Source organism: Euleptes europaea, chromosome 2 (assembly GCF_029931775.1).
Source record: "Euleptes europaea isolate rEulEur1 chromosome 2, rEulEur1.hap1, whole genome shotgun sequence".
Lineage (NCBI taxonomy): Eukaryota > Metazoa > Chordata > Lepidosauria > Squamata > Sphaerodactylidae > Euleptes > Euleptes europaea.
Window position 1 is genome coordinate 89221457 of NC_079313.1, and position 20999 is coordinate 89242455.

The 20999-nt window shown below is 44.4% G+C and overlaps 1 protein-coding gene across 1 annotated transcript in view; it reads right to left on the bottom strand.

Annotated features, from left to right (window-relative positions):
• PIK3C2B (phosphatidylinositol-4-phosphate 3-kinase catalytic subunit type 2 beta) overlaps window positions 1-20999 on the bottom strand; it is an 82885-nt gene that overhangs the window by 24059 nt on the left and 37827 nt on the right. Inside the window, exons 11-14 of the mRNA XM_056845639.1 lie at window positions 20042-20164; window positions 12306-12473; window positions 8486-8597; window positions 3645-3787 (exon numbers count right to left, since the gene is read on the bottom strand). Of these exons, the coding sequence (XP_056701617.1) occupies window positions 3645-3787; window positions 8486-8597; window positions 12306-12473; window positions 20042-20164 (546 nt within the window). The remainder of the gene's footprint in view (window positions 1-3644; window positions 3788-8485; window positions 8598-12305; window positions 12474-20041; window positions 20165-20999) is intronic.

Here is a 20999-nt window from a genome sequence, read left to right on the forward strand (position 1 = left end):
GTGAGAAAGACCACAGCACAGACTTCTTTGGAGGGAGACATGGGCTGGCCGGGAAAGACTGAAGCTAGGGTCCAAGGCCATTGCAATCACCCCTGCGTCTCTGCCGCTGGAAAAGCACGAGGGCTGGGCATGGGGGCACTGGAAAAGCTGAAGGGGAGGGGCACTCACATGCCACGGCTAGCTCCATTCCCACAGGTTTCCTTTTGCCGCCCCCAGGAAACCCATTCGCTCGGATCCAGAACAAAGCTGATGGAAAAGGAAAGTGCTGCTGGCCCGTGGGAACCTCCCACCCTAGCAATGACCCACAGCTGGCAGGAAAGGCTGTGGCACAGCCTCCCATACAATGCCAGGAAGTGCCCACCCACCTCTTTGCAGCCCTGAGCACTTTTCTTGCTGAAAGCCAAAGAGCTCCCAGGGATGAAGGGAATGGAGGGGGGGGGGCTGAGAGGGCAGCCGGACACCTGCTCTAGATGCATCATACAGAAACCCAAGGGTACAAATTGACAAGCATAGCCACTTGGCTTAAAAACCTTCTTTCTGAGAGCACAAGCAATCTGCAGACACAAATGTGGTGGGAATCACCAAATTAAGGTTCTCCTCTGTCATCTTGGGCTTGTAAAGATAGAAGAAGAAGAGTTGGCTTTTATATGCCGGCTTTCTGTACCACTTAAGGAAGAATCAAACCGACTTACAATCATCTTCCCTTCCCCTCCCCACAACAGACACCCTCTGAGGTAGGTGGGGCTGACAGATCTAGCCCAAGGTCACCCAGCTGGCTTCATATGTAGGAGTGGGGAAACAAGTCCAGCTCGCCAGATTAGACTCCGCCGCTTATGTGGAGGAGTGGGGAATCAAACCCGGTTCTCCAAATCAGAGTCCACCGCTCCAAACCACTGCTCTTAACCAGTACACCACGCTGGCTCTCTCACTGAAAGTAGTAACTGTATTAGAAAGTATTAACGGTATTAGAACATACCAAGAAACCTTTAACAGCACTTCTGGCATTAAAATGGAATTATTAGCACCTCTGGCTTGATCCACCAGTCACTGGACGTTGTGCTGTTGTCATCAAACACCTCCTGGATTTTCCACCCAGAGGTACAGAGCCTGCCTCCAAGGGCCAACACAAGGCGCATCAGATTTCGTCATAGCAATGCCTGAGGCGAAGCCGCACCCCTTGGCCTCTACGGAGAATGGCCAATGGCAGTTTTCATTTTAATACCTGCCTAGGGTTGCCAGGTCCTTCTTTGCTACCGGTGGGAGGTTTGTGGGGCGGAGCCTGAGGAGGGCAGGGTTTGGGGAGGGGAGGAGAGGGACTTCAATGCCATAGAGTCCAATTGCCAAAGCAGCCATTTTCTCCAGGTGGACTGATCTCTATCGGCTGGAGATCAGTTGTAATAGCAGGACATCTCCAGCTATTACCTGGAGGTTGGCAACGCTATACCAGCCGTATACAACTCTAGTCTTCATCTCTCTGGAATTATATATAGCTAAGTCCAGAAGGATCTGCTATTATACATGGAACAGAGCTCCCAACAGATTCTACCTCCCAGTTTACCACAAAGAAGCAGAGAACTAACACTGACCCTTTAAAAAAGCCAAGCAGTTTTGACTCTTCACTATACTCTTCAGCCCTGGCAGCTCTTTTTGACTGGCAACAGAAGGCTCAGGTGAAGGCTGGTGGCATTATTGCCACCAATATTGTTGCACAGCAATTTATCACACACCAAGTTTGTAATTTAATCTCCGTTTTGCAGATAGAAGGCAGGAAACAGAGGCCGAGAGAACAGCAGCTTTCCCAATGTCGCCAACTGACTCCTGCAATCTCAGCTGGCACTCTACCTCAATCGGTACACAGCCTGTATCCTAGTCCGTCTCTGCTTCGGGAGGCACTGAGGCAGGCTATCAGGATAGACGAGATTCAGCTGCTTCAAGTTTCATGGGCTTTTTCTCCGCAGCACTGCAAAGATCTGGGCTCAATCTTTGCCACAGACCAGAACACATAATTAGAGAGAGACTCTCCACAACAGAGCTCCAGCTTCTCTTCTTCGCCCACGATCCCGGGAGGCCCCATCCACTGACGGCACTTTGGCTCTCCAGAGGATCTGAGCACATGATCCATAGGGCGAAAACGCATGGTCACTTTATCTTCCTTTAATCCCTGTTTCAGCCAGGATTCAGCCAGGATCGAACGCATGCGTTTCGCCTAATGTTCGATCCAAAACATGTGTCTACAAGGACTATGCAATACAACAAAGAACTGTAATCGATCCTAATCTATAGGAGTTCCTTGAATCTTAATTACGTTTTTTCGATTTAACCCTTTTATTAAGGTTGACAAAACCAGGGTAAAAAAATTTCAAACCTGGAAACGTTTACCACTTATAGCTTTAAAATCTTCTCCATCCTTATTTGCCACTTGATCACAAGCAATCTAGGTTGGAAGCTCCTCTCAGTAGGTAGAAAACTATTTATGAAAAAAAAGGATCACAGAAACTGATTGATGCTGTGCCCAGCATGGTGGCCACGAACCAATGAGCACATTACCGACACTGAAGCATATTTTGAACAAGGTCTGGATGAAAGTCCCATGCCTGGAAATGCTTATAGAACAGTTTTGGTAGAGTGTGCTTGGAATTCTGATCTCACAAAGTGTGGAAAGCCAGAGAGGCAAGGAAGGAGGAGAGATGTCTAGGCAAGATCTCAGACAATCCACAGGAACAGGGAAGGAGTATTACGCACCTAGTAAAAGAACAATATCATTTGGGCCCAGCCCGGTAGGAATCCCTTTCACTGTCATACCTTTACCTCTCCTTCAATCTTTAGATTGAAAATTCCTCAGGGGCCACCTTATTTAGCTTATGTTTTGCTCTCTCACACATTTTTATCTTGTCCTTCCCCCAAGGAGCTCAATGTGATGTACATGGTTATCTTCTCTGTTGTATCCTCACAATAATCATATAAAGGCAGTTTGGGCTACAAGAGACTGCCTCAAAGTCACCCAAGGGCACTTCATGGCCATGTGGGATTTGAACCCAGGTCTCCCCGTTCTTAGTCCAACACTGTAACCACTACATCAAACTGTTTCTGTAAAGCACTGCATACAAATAGAAAAGGAAGGAAAAGAGTGAGATGAAGCAGAAAACCAGTAGTCCACATCTGTCAGAATTCTTGGCTTTCAATTTAATGGACAATTCCTTTCCAAAATACAGTCTGGAGCAGAGCAAGATCATTCCCCGTCTCTTATATGCAACATGCTGTTGAGCGAGTCTGACAATCATGTGTAAAACCATCATCTCCTGCTTTTGTTAATTATTGCTGGAAGACCAAGATGCCACAAGTTTTAGAAAGAGTAGCCAGATGCTTTGAGTCTGAATAAAAGTATACAAGTAATAGACTGAAGAAACAATACCTTGTATAATCACCTTCATTGTATAATCACTGATTTATGGGAGGACTGCCAACATGGGACCTTCTACATACCAAGCAGATGCTCTACCATCGGTCCCCTCCCTGAGGTCCTCCTTTTGCCCTCCCACCTTATTTCCCTTTGCGATGCTCCCTTCAGTACCATCCAAAGATGTCTCAAGGGCCAGAAGCCTCCTCCCCTCCCCTCAGTGTCTGTTCACACCCCTGCCTCTTACCAATACAGTGATTCCTTCTGCATCACCTCCTTCAGCTTCCGCTGATCTTCCTCAATGAGGCTGTGGAAGTTGTACTGTGGACTGAAGTCTGCAGCAGGTGGGCCAGTAAACTTGACTTCAAATGCTGAGCTGGGAAAATCAATCTGTAAGAGGAAGGCAAAGAAGAGGGTTTTAAAAAAACACATCAACTGTCTTACAGGCATCTGAAAGGGCAGATGAATATTAAGAATGCCTTCTTTCACACCCTTTTATGGAACTATCCTGAAAGAGGGTCTTGCTATCTCCCACTTGTATTTGGATGTCCTATTATTCATGTAACCATGGGCCAATTCAGACATCAAAAATGCAGATGCCTATTTATTTTATTTGAAATAATTATATGCTTCTTTTCTGATAAACCCTCAAAGTGGTTTCCAGATAAAAGTACAGATTTAAACAATCTCACACTTCCATTTTCCAACTCATTTGAACTTTCATGACTTTACAAACACACCCGTTCCCCCCACCACTGAGTTTCTTCAGTGCCAGGATCAGTAGATTTTCAGTGTGTTAATGAGGTACCGTATTTTTCGCTCCATAGGACGCACCTGACCATAAGACGCACCTAGTTTTTAGAGGAGGAAAACAAGAAAAAATCTTGTTTTCCTCCTCTAAAAACTTGTCTTATGGGGTGAATGCCGTCTGGGAGCGTGCGCGTCGGGACGGCGCGAGCCGGCGTTCCCCGCCTTGATGGCCAGTTGGGAGGCGGGCGGGGCCGCACAGAGCCGGGTGAGCGCGTGCGCGTCTGGATGGCGCGAGCCAGCGCACGCGTCCAGCCGGCTCTGTGCGCCCCGCTTGCCTCCCAGCTGGCCATCGGGGCGGGGAACGCCGGCTCGCACCATCTGGACACGCACGCGTCCAGCCGGCTCTGTGCACCCCGCCCGCCTCCCAGCTCGCCGTCGGGGCGGGGAACGCCGTCTCGCGCCGTCCCGACCCGCACGCACCCAGCTGGCATTCACTCCATAACACGCAGACATTTTCCCTCACTTTTGAGGAGGAAAAAAGTGCGTCTTATGGAGTGAAAAATACAGTAGTTTCAAGGAGGGAGATTCAAAAGTGTTTGGGGTAAATGGGAACATAGTTATGAAATCAAGTTAACTCTGGTTCTCACAGGCCATTCTCCAACTAGAGTGCCAGAGAGAGATCAGGAAGACAAAGGGCTAACAAAAATGAGCCAGGGTTTAAGGGCCAAGTCACGCTCCCAATGTGTGTCTGTGCAAACACTGCCATCAGAATATTTCAGCATATCATTTGCTTAGACTGCGACTCACCCTACCATCACAAAACTTCCAGAAGAGGGCTGAGTGTTGGTGTGCCAAGCCACAATCTGGACCGGGAGTGGAACAAGCAGGTTACCCTTCTCACTGCTGATTCAGCTCTCCTCCTCATTTGCCCCATAACCTACCTCATGACAGCCTCAAAAGGAATGTGTGAATCAGCCCTCAGTCAGGGACACACAGTTTTCCCCAAACCAGTTGCCAACCTTCTTCACTCAACATTCCCTTTGGGGCAGGCCACAAATACACAACTGATTCTGTTGCCCCACCTCCACGCATGTTTTAAATGTTTTGAGATGCTTAGGACAATTAAACATGGCTGTGTGTGTGTGTGTGTGTGTGTGTGTGTGTAGAGAATCCACATATATTTATCTCTGCTGTCATCCATTCACATGTTAAGTAGGGAGCGGGTGGAGAGGGGCTGTGGCTCAGTGGTAGAGCATCTGCTTGGCATTCAGAGTTGTCTCCGGTTTTAGCCTCTATGTCTCCAGTTTTAATAGAATCAAGTTATAATTGATATGAAAGACCTCAGCCTGAGATCCTAAAGAGTGCTGCCAGTCAGAGTAGACAATACTGGCCTTGATGGACTGATGGTCCAATTCAGTATAAGGCAGCTTCGTATGTTAGTGTAGGACCTTACTGCAGTTAATTACCTGACACTTCACTCCTAGCTGGGCTTCAGTATGAGCTAGGCTGGAAGAAAAAGTGCTTCAAAAAATGAAGTGCAGTAATTCAAAGGAAGGGGAGAGGGCAGGATTTAGCTCCCATTCCTGTGAGCTCCATTTTCTGTAAAAAGACAGTATCTTTTTAATCCTCCTGCAACTGCAAACCCTTTGAAACCATGCACTAAGCAGAGAGTCTCCAAAGCTTCAGGGTCACCGCAAATAGCTGCTATCCTAAAGCAGAGACAGATAACACCTCATCACCTTGGATGCTTCCTTTAGGCCATCTCCACCTTGACCATTACACATGAACAGCAGGATATGTGAATCTCCCTATCACATCTAGGTTGGCCTTCACAGCCTCCAAGGACAAAGACTGTCCCCAAGCAACATACTGTCTCCTAAAGTCCTAGATAAACATTTAGGCATTAGATTCACTACTGGATACAGAGCATGGGTGCCTGTATTCATTTACACCAAGGAAAACAAAGGCCGATAAAGCTAAGCTGAAATCTGTACGGGGTTACAGGGATGACCTCAACATTAGAGCATCCTGGAGTATGTGGAGATATCCATCAGTGCGGCAGGTGAGCAGCCATCTAGAGCAGGGGTGTCAAACATAAGGCCCAGGGGCTGTATCAGGCCCCTTGAGAGTTCTTATTCGGCCCGCAAGCCAGCCAAGGCAGCCACTCTCCCCCCACTCTCAAACTGGACTGGCGAGGCATGGCCAGACTGACCAAGGGACAGTTATGTCATATCTGGCCCTTGTAACAATTGAGTTTGACACCCCTGATCCAGAGTGACTTCAAGACTCAGGAGAATCTGCACTTAGTACAATACTATGCAAGGGAAGGCAATCGCAAGTGGATTAAAAAGACATTTCCTTTGTATCTTCCAAGAGGAAAGATGGGGGGAAATGAGGTCGAGCTCCTTGAGCTTTGGAAAGTCACAACCACACCCCGTCTTTAAACAGAAAAAAAAGGTAGGATGGTATGCAAAAGCTCATTAGCAACAGACCTCATTTATACAAATACAGCTCACTGCAACAGTGGAGCTTAGGGAATCACCAGCCATAGCTTTTTTTTTTTCCAAATTAAAAGCTTGATGGATTTGTAAGTGGCTTTGGAAGAAAACTCAATCACTTGGCCGCATGCCAAAGAAATCAGTACTCTAGAAGCGAGCCAGGGAACTGTGGCAGAATTAGGAAAGAATGACAGGAACTAATCGTCGTTCAGGCAGGGCTGGGGTTGGACTCTTAGAAATAATTCTCCTCCCTGCGCCATGTCAGCAGAGGTCGGTGCACATGACAGGACCCAGGGGAAAAGATTCCCAAATCTGGATTCCTCCTTCTTCCTCACAAAGCATCCACATCAGCAGCATCGGCCTCTCCTGCCATTCCTCCTGTCCACACCCTGAACAGCAAGCTCCTAGTTCTGTAGCCAAAACACAGTTGGTGTGTAGTGGGAGGGAGGACGGGAAGGAGAAAGAGAGGAAGAACGAACCACTGGAATCAGAGGGAGGCAGATTTAATTAATCTTATACGTTTCTTTGGATGTTTTTATATATACCTGCACATCATTTGTCATAATGTTGTCTATTTTAAAAACACACAGGAGTGGAAAACCAGGTTTTTGTAAACGTGTATGCATAGGAAGGATCCGTTCAACAAAATGTAGCTCATTAATTTTGTGCTGTGACCAGGCAAGTGGGAGAGAGGCAGGGAAACCATGTAAGCTTCCCCTGTACAGTCCAAAACAGAGCAGTAATCAGGATGCTTTGGGGCTCCAGTGTCCAGAAAGACACAGTTGCTTAAATAAATAGTGGGAGTATGCGAAAGACTAGATAATTTCATCAGGGTTCTTCTACCTGATATTTTGCTCGTTTTTTCTTTACATGCTCACAAGCAGGGAACAACGTAATATTGGGAATCTAAGTACCAACTACTAACTTAGAATTCTGACAAAATCTCCTCCTAGCCAAGTGTTCGACAAATGAATTCCATATACCTTTTAATATGCCCTGACCTGGATTGCCCAGGCTAGCCTGATCTCGACACATCTTATGTATTTATATATTTAATTCAATTTATACCCCTCCCTCTCCCGACACAAGTCGGGCTCAGGGCAGCTTCCAACAAACAATCACATAACAATATACAATCATATACTTATAATAAAATCACTTCTGTTAAAATAAAACACTTCCTGTTAAAAAAATAATATACTATTCAATTTCTCTTGGCACTCCCCCCAATGATTGTGGTCAGATGTAGTCAGTGGGGGTTGGGGGAGGGGAAAGGAAGCTTATACCCTGAAAATCTTGTTGGTCTCTAAGGTGCTACTGGAATCTAAACAAAGGGCGAAAACGCATGGTCGCTTTAGCCTCCTTTATTCACTGTTTCAGCCAGGATTCAGCCAGGATCAAACGCATGCGTTTCGCTGAACGTGCGTTCGATCCTGGCTGAATCCTGGCTGAAACAGGGAATAAAGGAGGCGAAAGCGACCATGCGTTTTTGCCCAAAGTCAATGTGTGATCCCTCTTAGCACTGCTGGTACGCAAAGGGACTGTCCCCCTGTTCAAATCATTTTGTGCAGATATTATCACTTGTGCTAGTCTCAATTGTATTTTTCTGTTGGCTAGAAAGGACCCTAATCAACGTGGCCCTGACCATGCCCAGTGCATATAAAAACAAAAGTTTTCATAGACCTGTGTCACAGCTCCAGTTTCCGGGGACAAATGAGTAAGAGCACAAATGTAGTTAGGATAATCGGTGAGTGGCGATCGGCACGTCAACTAGGCATCTCAGCATGTTTTTGTGCTTCCTGCAGGCTCACAGGGAATGGAACCCAAGCAATGAACTCACCTGCAGAATAACACTGTCAGGTTGGTTAAAGTTGGGAGCGCTTGATCTGGTACTGGAGGGGCCTTGAGTCGCTGGCCACAAACCCAGGAGTTTTCGCCCACAGGTCAGAACTCTAGACACAAAAAAAGTGGAAGGGGAACATTAAGGCCAACACAGGCTCTGTAGCTAACTAAGAATAATATCCATTGACTAAAAGCAGTAGCCTAGAACACATCACTCGTCAGCATAAAACGCTGGGATTCTTTTCTGTACTGAACTGAGATCCTCTGCAACAAAGCCACAGTTTGGAAGGACCAACATTTTAATATTTATTTATTCACAACATTTTTATGCTCCCTTTCTACTTGATCAGGGTCCCCAAAGCAGCACAGATTAAAACATTAAAACATTTAAACTATTCAAAACATTTAAAATTATAAAATAAATCAATAAAAATACATACACAAACAACACCAGAACCATTACTGGGGGTATGCCAAATGAAACAAAATAGTTTAAAAACAAAGATCAGATGGTCTCAGCCATCACTGACCTAGGGGTAATACAGAATCGCCAGCCAAATCTATAGAAACTTAATGGTTAATTTATAAAACCAAGCACAGAGCAAAATTCAAAACCACTGCTTTACATTAATCCTACAAGGCTCTCATTCTATCAACTGGAGAGGCTCAACTCTTGCTTTTATCCCACTCACATGACCACACACAGCCTATCCCCGCCCACTTTTCTGAAAGGGACTATAGAGTAAGGGTTCTTCCACAGCAAGACACTTGTGTGCTGCTCAGTCATGCCTTTTTTGCGGTCAAATCAGCTGCATGGATCTGAAACAGGAGTTCCACATGGCACTAAATACTCTGTTACATTCCTCCTACAAACCCAGAAAGGCTCATCCCATAGCCAAATACTACTATATGTTTACTTGTAAGTCACACTTAGCAAAGATTCCAATTCCCTCTTTCTTTCCTTGCTTCACAGCCTAAGTGCATCTCCACAGCCTAAGTGCATTTCCACAAGCTAGTCATACCCATTCATAAAACAATAGTTAATTATTGGTTTTGTTGGTAAGTGCTGTTTTTCACCTCGTAAGCAATGCCACTGCTCATTTTTTTTTAAAAAAAATTTTTTTAATGATCATAACTTTGGAATATGATGTTTATAAATAAAATACCAAGAACTGATAATTAACAATTGGTTCATGCGTGCTGTGGTGTAGCAGAAAGAATGACAGGAAGACAACCAATAAAATACTGGATAAAACCAATAAAATAATGGTACTGTCAAGATTCTCCATAAAATCTAGCCAGCACATCATGGAAATTCCATAAGAACGGCCCTGCTGGATCAGACCAAGGCCCATCAAGTCCAGCAGTCTGTAGTAACAAGGAAGTTGGTTCCTTTTACCATATGTGGTGGACCTGTGACAAAGCCAAGGATTTTTGGGATATGATTTATAATGAATTAAGATTGATACTACAAAAAATATACCCAGAATACCAGAAATGATGCTACTAAGTATGATACCTGATGACTTGTCAACACAAAGAAACTTTTTAATTTACGCTACAACAGCTGCAAGATTGCTCTATGCAGCAAAATGGAAAGGGGCAGATACTCATGGGAAAAAAGACTGGATTATGAAAATGTTTGACCTGGTGGAAATGGCAAAACTTACAGCTACTATAAATCAAAAAGACAATGTTCGATTTATGGGGGAATGGGAGGCTTGGATGAAATATTGCGAATATGAATTAAAACTGGGAAAAATGCAAGAATACCTTTTAATCTGATCTAAATGACACTATTAATATTAAGAATTATAACCATTTATACCAATAGAGTATGTTATATGAAATTTATATGAAATTTAAATGAATTTAAGAATAATCAAGATCAGACTATAACTCGTTGGGATAAAATACTTTATTAAGAGGCGGACAGAGGTGATGGGGAAGTCAAAGAAATTTCCTTTATCTTTTCTCTTTTTCTGTAATGTTTATATGTTCTTAGTTATTATGGGAAATTTCTATTATAAAAACCAATAAAATTAAAAAAAAAAAAAAGTCCAGCAGTCTGTTCACACAGTGGCCAACCAAGTGCCTCTAGGAAGCCACAAAGAAGACTGCAGCAGCACCATCCTGCCTGTGTTCCACCACACCCAAAATAATAGGCATGCTCCTCTGATACTAGAGAGAATAGGTATGCAGCATGACTAGTATCCATTCTAACTAATAGCCATGATTACCCCTCTCCTCCATGAATATGTCCACTCCCCTCTTAAAGCCCTCCAAGCTGGCAGCCATCACCACATCCTGGGGCAGGGAGTTCCACAATTTAACTATGTGTTGTGTGAAAAAAATACTTCCTTTTATCTGTTTTGAATCTCTCACCCTCCAGCTTCAGCAGATGACCCCGCATTCTAGTATTATGAGAGAGGGAGAAAAGCTTCTCCCTGTCCACTCTCTCCAAACCATGCATAATTTTATAGACCTCTTTCATGTCTCCCCTTAGCTGCCTTCTTTCCAAACTAAATAGCCCTAAGCGTCTTAACCGCTCCCCATAGGACAGTTACTCTAGTCCCCTAATCATTTTGGTTGCTCTTTTCTGCACCTTCTCAAGCTCTGTAATATCCTTTTTTAGGTGTGGTGACCAGAACTGTACACAGTATTGGTCTCACCATGCATTTATACAAGGGCAGTATGATATCAGCAGTTTTATTCTCTATTCCTCGTCTAATTATGGCCAGCATGGAATTTGCCTTTTTTACAGCAGCTGCACACTGGGTTGACATCTTCATTGAGCAATCCACTACCACCCCAAGATCCCTTTCTTGGTCTGTCGCTGCCAGCACAGATCCCATCACTGTATATGTGAAGTTGGGATTTTTTGCCCCAATATGCATCACTTTACACTTACTTAGATTGAATCTCATTTGCCATTTTAATGCCCATTCTTCCAGGATGCAGAGATCCTTCTGGAGCTCTTCACAGTCCGATTTAATTTGGTGTCATCTGCAAACTTGGCTACTTCACTGTTTAACCCCAACTCCAGGTCATTGATGAACAGGTTGAAAAGCACCGGTCCCAACACAGATTCCTGAGGCACCCCACTGCTCACATCCCACTATTGTGAGAACTGACCATTGATTCCTACTCTCTGCTTCCTATTTTTCAGCCAGCTCTCAATCCACAAGAGGACTTGTCCTCTTATCCTATGACTATGAAGTTTGTTTAGCAGTCTTTGGTGGGGGACTTTTGTCAAAAGCTTTTTGGAAATCCAAATACACAATATCCACAGGCTCATTCCTGTCCACATGCTTATTGACGCTTTCAAAAAACTCTTAATAGGTTAGTGAGGCAGGACCTATCTTTACAGAAGCCATGTTGGGTTTTGCCCAGCAGACTTTGCCCTTCTATATGCTTGACTTAATAATGCTTTCCATTAATTTACCCGGAACAGACATTAAGCTAACTGGCCTGTAATTTCCTGGGTCCCCCCTGGAACCTTTTTTATAAATGGGTGTTACATTGGCCATCCTCCAGTCCTCTGGTACAGAGGCTGATCGAAGGGACATATTACATATCTTTGTTAGAAGTTCAGCAATTTCCCATTTGAGTTCTTGAAGAGTTCTTGAAGAGTTCTTGAAATTCCAGACTAAGACTCATGTGGAAGCAATCCAGAACAGTGTCCTAGGTATTAAGTGAGTAATAGTCAACAACTCAGAACAGCTGCCCAAGATACTTATCCCACACAGACATCCTAGAGAGGTATCTTGTTTATAGTGCCCTATATTCCCTCAAGGAAGCGACAAAAGTATACATACTGCCTAAAGTTGAAGAGAGGGGTGGTAACCCAGCCCAAGGCCTCCGGATTCCGGCGCTGCTTATTTGTCTCTGAAGAGCTCCCAGGAGGTGGGATTGGAACGGCATAGAGAGTGGCTGTCAAAAGAGACTCCCGTGGCAGGCGGTTCACTTGAATTGGAAAGCAGATCCTGAAAGAAATTGCAGTGAATTAGCTAGGATGTTGGGTTCAAGTTATTTTCCTCTCCAAGGCCAAGCCTTCTACGGCAGTTATCCCATTCACCATTTATAACACCACTGTGAGGTAAGTCACTATGATTTTCATTTTGTTGTGGTTGGAAGACTGTGCCTAAAGTCAAGTCTTACAGGTGTAATGTAACACTTTATTCAGGGAACCACTTTGGCCCTTGCTTCCCATTAGGGATCACATGAAGACACAAAGCTGCCTTATCAAACCATTGGTCCATCAAAGCTACTATTGTTTACTCAGACTGGCAGCAGCTCCCTAGGGTCTCAGGCACAGGATTGAACCTGGGACCTTCTGCATGCCAAGCAGATGCTCTACCACTGAGCCACAGCCCCTCCCCAGTGTAGATAAATATGTTTCTGCTAACTCTGAGTTTATGCTCCTCACCTAGCCCAGGTTCCCTCATGCTGTTCTGCCTTTAGCTTCTCCCAGAAACCTCCAAGGCCCCATAATAATGAGTGCAAACAAACAAACAAACAAACAAAGGACTGGAATACAGAAAGAAGAGACGATTGATGGGGACGTTGTCTGTATTCCCCACTGTAACCGTGTGTGCAGTAAATTATAATTAACTGTCATGGCTTCTCCCAAAGAACATTGGGGCAATTCTATCAGAGATCCTTCGCTCTCCCTCCTAGAACAACAGTTCTCAGAGTTGCCTGGAGGAAGAGAATGGCTATTATAAGTCTGTAGAGTAGGCTTAGGCTTGTAACAGACCATTCTCCTCCCCTTCCGTTCCACCCCAGCCCTCCTCAGCAAGGGCTCTCCTGAGCCTATACTGTACCCTTAGGAGTTTTGTTCCCTTCTTTACAAAAGAGAGTGGAAAAAAGCCGACTAACGGTGCAGGAAACTGCCCCCCACCCTAGATCATATTGTTCCTCTACAAGACAGACTATAGTTAAAGCAAATAGATTTTTTGGGGGGAAATTTCAGAAAGTACCAACAGCCAAAGTAGAAATGGGTCATGCTGAAAGACTATCGCTGCTCTAACTTTCAGCATCTCATTTGAACTCCTGCTGCACCACAATGGAAAGGGAGGGGGGAAATTGCACTGCAGTGACACACAAGAATTTGGCTCAAATCCCTCCTGGCAGGAAAAAGAAGTAGGCTTGTCTTCCACATGGATGGGAAAAAATAAAATTAGAGCCTAAGACTTCCCTTCTTCAAGCTCTAAGATACAGAAAAGTTACTCTGAAGGAAGCAATCAAGAGTATAAAAGCACCGGGACCAGTCGTTCGCTTATAAAAAGGAAGCTGTGGGACCACGTTTGGCCAAAACGATGGACTATGTTATGGTACACAATCCCCTCCCTCCACAATCTGCAATTATTATGTGTCCACAGAGTTCCTAATTAGGGCATTGCCTGTAAGGGAGTACAACACATGCCAAATAAAACAGTTGAGCAGCTGCTTCATTATGCAGTCTCTGAAATAAAATGCTACTGTCTTCCCGGACTGAAAGATACTGACTTGGTCAAGCCCGTTCTGTTCACTCCATGGCAGAAGAGAGGACTGAAGCTAGATGGGTCCCGGTTCAAAATCTGGCCACTAAAGTTCACGGGCTTTGAATTTGTAAAATGAGACAGATCGAGGCTGTTTTAGAAGTCACACGCAAACCCTTTGGGAAACTTTCCTTCCAATACCTAACCCAGCCAGTATCTCAGTAGTGAGTAGTTACTCAATGGCAAGCAAAGTGATATTCTGCAAATACAGAGAGCATTAAAAGAAACATCACATGCTGCTGAGCCAAGCTGTAGCATTAAACGCAGGCTTTGGGAGGGTTGCCAACCCCCAGGTAGAACCTGGAGTTCTCCTGGAATTACACCTTGTTTCCAGACTACAGAGATCAGTTCCCCTGGGGGAAAAGGCAACTTCGGAGGACACACTCTGTGGTATACCTTACTGCCTATGAGACACTGAAGTCCTAGAGTGACATCACATACCCACTCAGTTTCCACCTTTCCCCAAACCTCCAGGAATTTCCCAAACCAGAGTTGGCTTTGGAGTAGCGTTGCCAACCTCCAGGTACTGAGGAAAATTCCTATTCATGAAAAATAATTATCAGCGCACAGCCACTAATGACAATATTTACATTAGGAGTTACTACTTCAAATTTATATTGCATTTATAACGTATCAATGTAAGACGTCTGCTACACGGACTTTGATGCACGGCAGTTCTTGAGTGTAAGAGTTCCGTTGTGCTTGTAGTGTTATTGATTTATTGTAACTGCTTGTCTTACGTTGATACGTTATGAATGCAATATAAATTTGGAGTAGTAACTCTAATGTAAATAGTGTCATTTGTGGCTGTGCGCTGATAATTAATTTTCCTGAATACTTCTTGCTTATAGAACCTCCAGGTACTAGCTGGAGATCTCCAGCTATTACAACTGATCTCCAGCCAATAGAGATCAGTTCACCTGGAGAAAATGACTGCTTTGGCAACTGGACTCTATGGCATTGAAGTCCCTCCCCAAACCTTGCCCTCCTCAGGCTCCACCCCAAAAACCTCCCACCAGAGGCGAAGAGGGACCAGGCAACCCTACTTTGGAGCTAAAGCTGAGGGAGTCCCAGTTCAAATAAAATCCTGCTAAGTAAGTCTCCAGTTGCAAAACTATCCCACTTCCAAAATTGCCATTCAGAGTTTTCCTATCTGGATGCGAGAGAGGGAGGCAGAAGCACACTAACCTTGAACAAGGGGATGGTCCCTTTCCTTAAAACTCCTTAACAGGACGTGCCACCAGCTGGCCCCTCTGCCGATCCTGTAGCAATAACACAGCTGGCGAGTGTGCCAGATCAAGGCAGTCGCATACCCACACAGAGACGGCCCAAGGTGCGTTTTCAGATCTCTCATGACCGAACATTTTTTTTTTTTTTTGCAGATAAGCAAAGGGCCTGTGGAAGCAGCTACACGGCGGACACATTTAAGGTGTCCCACTCTGTAGTTCGATCCATCTTGATTCGCAGAGTAAAAAAAACACTCACACCAAAATGACTTTAGGCCACAATCTCCATGTTGCTCTGCTGTGTGTGTGTCTCTTGATGCCGTCCTGTGGCAACTTCTAAAATTATCCCTTTCCCATCCCTCTTTCTGCTGGCCTAGTAAAAATGCCAAGTGTCACGGACGCTGGAGGGAGGGCAGCAGGGCTATTTTAGGATCAGGTTCCCTTCCCTCTGCTCTTCAGCGACTGCATAGGACACACCAACAAGCACAGGGCTAGGAGAGGAGACACACACACACACACACACACACACACTCTGGAATCCAACACCCTTCGGAAGTTGTTGTGTCAGGTTCTCAAATTCAGACTTCGGCCTGTCCAGACATGTAAGGCGTACTTTTGTGGAGTCATAAAAGCTGTTAGGACCAAATGACAGTTTACACAGCAAATCAGGCTCAACTTCAAGCTATCAATACGAGACAAATCAGAATTCCCCCAACCTGAAAAGCCACAGGTAATTTACTACCTTAACAGCGCATGCCTTAGGTTTTTGGCCAAAACCTCTTAGGAGGCGGCGTAACCTCGCCGCCAGCGTAAGTGCGTGTAATCACGGATTTACACGCACTTACGCTGGCGGTGAGGCCAGTCCCGCCAGTGGCCGAGCGCCATGGGACTGCGCCTCACTCTTCCGCCGGCGTGGCCTCTCCGTGGCACAGGCCATGGCATAGAGTGGCCGCGCCAGCGCAGGGGGGCATTCCAGGGGCAGGGTGGGGGGAGGAGCTGCCAGTTAGGCAGCTTCCTATTACCGTTTGGCCCGTTACACCAGCGCTGGTGGTGCTGCACCTGCTTTTTAGCAGGCGCAGCTACGCTGTTCCCTATGGGGCGAAAGGCCCCGGTTAAACAGAAAAAAGAAGCGAAGCAGCTTTTTTTTGTTTAACGGCGTATGCAGAATGGCTTAGGAGCTGCACCTCTTCCCTGCCGTCTCCATACGCCATCAGCTCAGGAATGGGCTGTAAGTACTGGAGAACCTGATTTGGATCAAGACTCTGGTGCTGGGGTAGGAGGGGCTCCAGCTTTACCCCAACCCCATACCATTTTCTAGAGCCAAACCCTTTTTGCAGGGCTGCACATGGGGCAAATAGCACCCCACCAGGCTGTTTCAACTTGAGAAAATCCAGGCCTGTTTCTACTCAAATATTTTGCTCTGCCTTGGCTTATTTATAGCACTGGGTTTTTTCCTGGAGCATCCACATGACATCATCCTCTATTAATCCTGCTTCTGTGTTTTTCCCACCACTTTGCTGCAATCTTTCTCAAACCTGATTTGGTGTGATCTTTTTGGAAAGGTTACGATCAAAGAGCCTTTAGATATGTATGAATGGGAAGAAGGACATTTCTCATGTCCTGGCCACACTGGCACCATTTTCCTTGCCTGCACTCCAACCCCACCTGTGGGCTCTACCATAGGGTTTTTTTAAAAAATGGAAATAGCTAGCTGGATTGCAACAGTGTACTAGTTTCCAACTTTTTAAAAAATGCCCCTTTCTTTGTGGAAATGTAAGTGGAAATATGTACAGTTTCACATTTTCCCTTATATCTCCAAAACAAAAAAGGATAGAGGTGTATTTTAAAAAAATGAAAGATTGCGACTGGAACAATTTTACAATACTGTAGATTGTTATAACATTATAGCGATATAGCTGTTTCCGGTTTTTAAAAGCCAGGGGAAAAAATCCATCCAGTGATGGAAGGGGATGCAACGGTAGTCAAAGAGAAAAGTACAGTGGAAGTACAGGACCTAACAGGTAATCCTTACAAGGTGAGAGCTACAACGCTGCTGCTCGAAGTTCCAAAAGTGCTGATGCACTGGAACAATCTCAAGATCAGATCCTACCAAGCACCATCAAGGGTAGGGAAGGATACTGATCATGAAAGGTAAATAAGGAGGAACTTCCTAGCCAGGAATGAGAGTTCCTAACAGGTTGATACCCATTGGCCTGGATGGATCTCTCCATCCCTTACCTGGGATGTAAAGGCTTTGAACCTTGATTCTTGCATGGATTGAGGCTCTCAGACCTTCCATATGGCTTAAGACTTTCTTGCCTAAAAAGTCTCTAAGTATTCAGCCCTTGTGTTTTCTGAATATTTAAACATTTACAAGTCTTTCTGTGAGACTGGAGAACTCCCTAAAAGGGGGATTCTTTTCAAGATAGCCAGCCCTCGCTAGGACTGGATATCTGAACTGAATGCCTGCAGACTTCTCCATCTTATGAATAAGATGGAGACTCTTAGAATCCATCAACCTTTGGGTGGAGTCTAAGAGTTTAGATCTTTCCATATTTGAAATGGAAACACTGAAAACTCATTGATTCTAGCAGGGATTGATGAGTTCTCACTAAGATCTATCTAGCCTTGTATAGGCCTCCCAGTCCCAACAGACATGGAGACTGTAAAACCTATAGCTTCCTTCACACAGGTCTCTCCAGCCCTTCAATGAGCTGAAGGCCAGGAGCTGATCCTCTGAGCATGCGTCAGAGATTTCTCTAGCTAACAGAGAGACCTCTGAACATTCTCTGAGCGTGAGTCAGACATCTCTCTAACGAACAGATAGAACTCTGAACTCAGTTCTTACACAGAACTCTGACATTCACATGGCTTTAAGCTTCACATAGCTTTCTAGTTCTGACACAGCTAAAGATGGCATGCACATACATATAGATCTCCCTGATCTTAACATAGATCAGAGGCCTTTCACAGGCTAAAAACACTTAGAGATTTCTCTAGGGTTTCATGAACTTAATCCTGGCATGGACTGAAAATATGCTTTAAGAGCTCATGACTTCAGCTCTGACATGAACTCATGGAACCAGAGATTTCTCTAACCTTTGCATACACCAAAGATATTTAAATACTAAAATAACACATAGAGGACCAAAAAGGTTCAAATATCCTTAACATGAATTAGGATCTTTTCAGATCTCTCTAGGCCCTGCCGTGCTGGGGAAGTTTGTAAATGACATGACTAGGTGAAGTATGTCTTATGTTCTATGATGTTTTAGGTACTTTGAATTAAGATGCTTTTAACTAAATCAGATCTTATTCATTGCACTAACCATTTTTTATAAGATTTCTGTAACTTATATTTCCTGAATGAAATATTATTACTGGTTTAAGGTTTGAACTCTCATATAGAGGAATAGAGATTGTTTAAGATTGTTTGCATACATGAACATGTTTAAGACTCATAATGTCTGAACTTTATAACATGTTTTAGAATTTTGTAACCATTTATATGCATACATATTATGTAAAATAAACTGTATATACATTCACATCCTTTTCATAATTTACTGGAGCACTTCAAGAGAAAACTTACTTCGGTAAGAAGCATTGAGTCCTGTCTAGTAGGTGTCTAACTGAATAAGATAACATACTTCTTCTCAGGAAGGGGTCTATTCTAAGAGCATAGGCACTGAAAAGCATTGCACCTTTTATAGCTATATACTGTTTTATCAATGTCACCCACCTTGAGTCTGCTTTCAGAAAAAGGGAGGCAAAAATGCTCTAAATCAAATCCATGTAAAAATAACCCCTTTCGATTATATGCAATAAGTAGTTTGACCCTCACTTAGTCTTAAGTTGAATGAAGGGAAGTTGGGGTCTGCTAAAGGTGACGTCACACATTGTAATTTTTTCAGATACCACCTCTGTGTGTTTGTTTGTTAATTTATTTAGAAGATTTGTATGCCACCCTTCCACCCAATCAGGACCACCAAGGAAGATATAAGAAGTGCATACACAGTCACATATGATGAATGCACACATCTACGTGTATGCAATGGGAATCCACAGACAACAGCGGCTTCCTGTTATGTATACAGAAAGTAAAACAGAAACCATTATGACGGTCACACATTATGCATGAAAACATGGTGTACATGCTTTTCTCCTATATATACACATGGTATCCATTTGGGAAACTTGTCATGTGTGAAATGGTCTGTTCCCATGATGCCAGATGGGAGAGGGAGTGGGCAATTTTTAGAGCACACCAGAAAGTTGAAAGAAAGAACAGTTAGGAGTAAAACCAGTTCAGAAGACACTTGTGACCAAAAGGAAGCCGAAAGAATAAAAAGACCAGTCAGTCTATGGAAAACCTCCCCCTGACAACTAGTGCATTCTATCACTACACAAATGTTCAGGCTTGAAAGAGTAGGCTTATGTGTACTACATTTTACATTCATTGGGAGAAGCTTTACAAAAATGCTTATTCCTTCACTGAAGCTCCAGACTGAGTCCTATGCCCATGCACAGTAGGAAGCATTAATTGCCCTTTGTGATCACATCCAACTTTTGCTCTCCATGGAATACTGAGTGGAAGATTTTTTCATCCTTGTGTCCCTTCGCCTCTGCACTCCACACAACTGAACCGTGTGCGTTTACAGGCCCTTACCCATCCCTTCTTGGCCAACAGGATATCCCAGATTCCATTTCTCTAGCCACTTCCTCACTCTCTTCTCTGTACCCACTCCACTACAAATAAGAGTCATAAATTGGAAGATGTCTTACTGCTGGTCCCAGATGATGAGATGGAAGAGGTATTTGTATACATGAGCTTTCCTGGTTTGCAGGGGGCTGCATAGCTCCTTGCCACCGTGGCTGAGGGAGCAGGAGAGGTAGAAATCTTCATAGCTGCATAAAAACAAAACAAAACAAAATAGAAAAGCAAAACCAGAAAATTCTTCTGTCGTGCAGCTTAGGGAAAGGGGGTGGGTGTTTGATCTCTGAGAGACTGGAGGCGGAGACTGAAAGCAGCCTGCTGTCATTCTTAGTGGCAGCCATACAGCAAAGAGGAGGAACACATGAAAGGGATCCTTCGACTTGATTTATTTCATACTCAGCAGCTGATTCATTGGTGAGAATGTGTCTTAATCCCAGGCGAGAGCCTACCCAGATTTCCCCCAAGGGGGATGAATGAATGGCAGACAAACCCCAGATGGCCTTGGTCTGGCTTATATGCACAAGTCTTGGTAGGCAGTTATGGGTATCCTGACTTGGGGGATGGCCCCAACAATAAAACCTTCGACCCCCAGAGATTCTTCAAATCCGAAACATCTTTCAAATGCCTTGCAAGACCTTTCATCTGGGCTAGGATATCAGGGCAGCTGGAAACAGAATGAGGGAACGTCGGGGGTTGAGCATCTGTGTTGTTTTAGTTGTGTCAACAGAAAAATAACAGCATAGGTTATATTTGCATTTTAATCTGTTAGCCATACTTGAGTTTTTGGGATGGAATGGAAGGATACTTTCAGTACAAGTGTTAGTACAAGGTTTAGTTTGCTTCCCATGTAGCAGGGGTAGCTTTGGTGTGGCTTTACACAGGTACAAGGTATGTCCAGTGCAAAAGTCATATGGGGAGACATTGTTTAGACCAAACCAGGAAGTTGAAAGAAAGAGCAGTTAGGAATGAAGCCAGTTCAGAAGGCACTTGTGACCAAAAGGAAGCCAAAAGAATAAAAAGACCAAT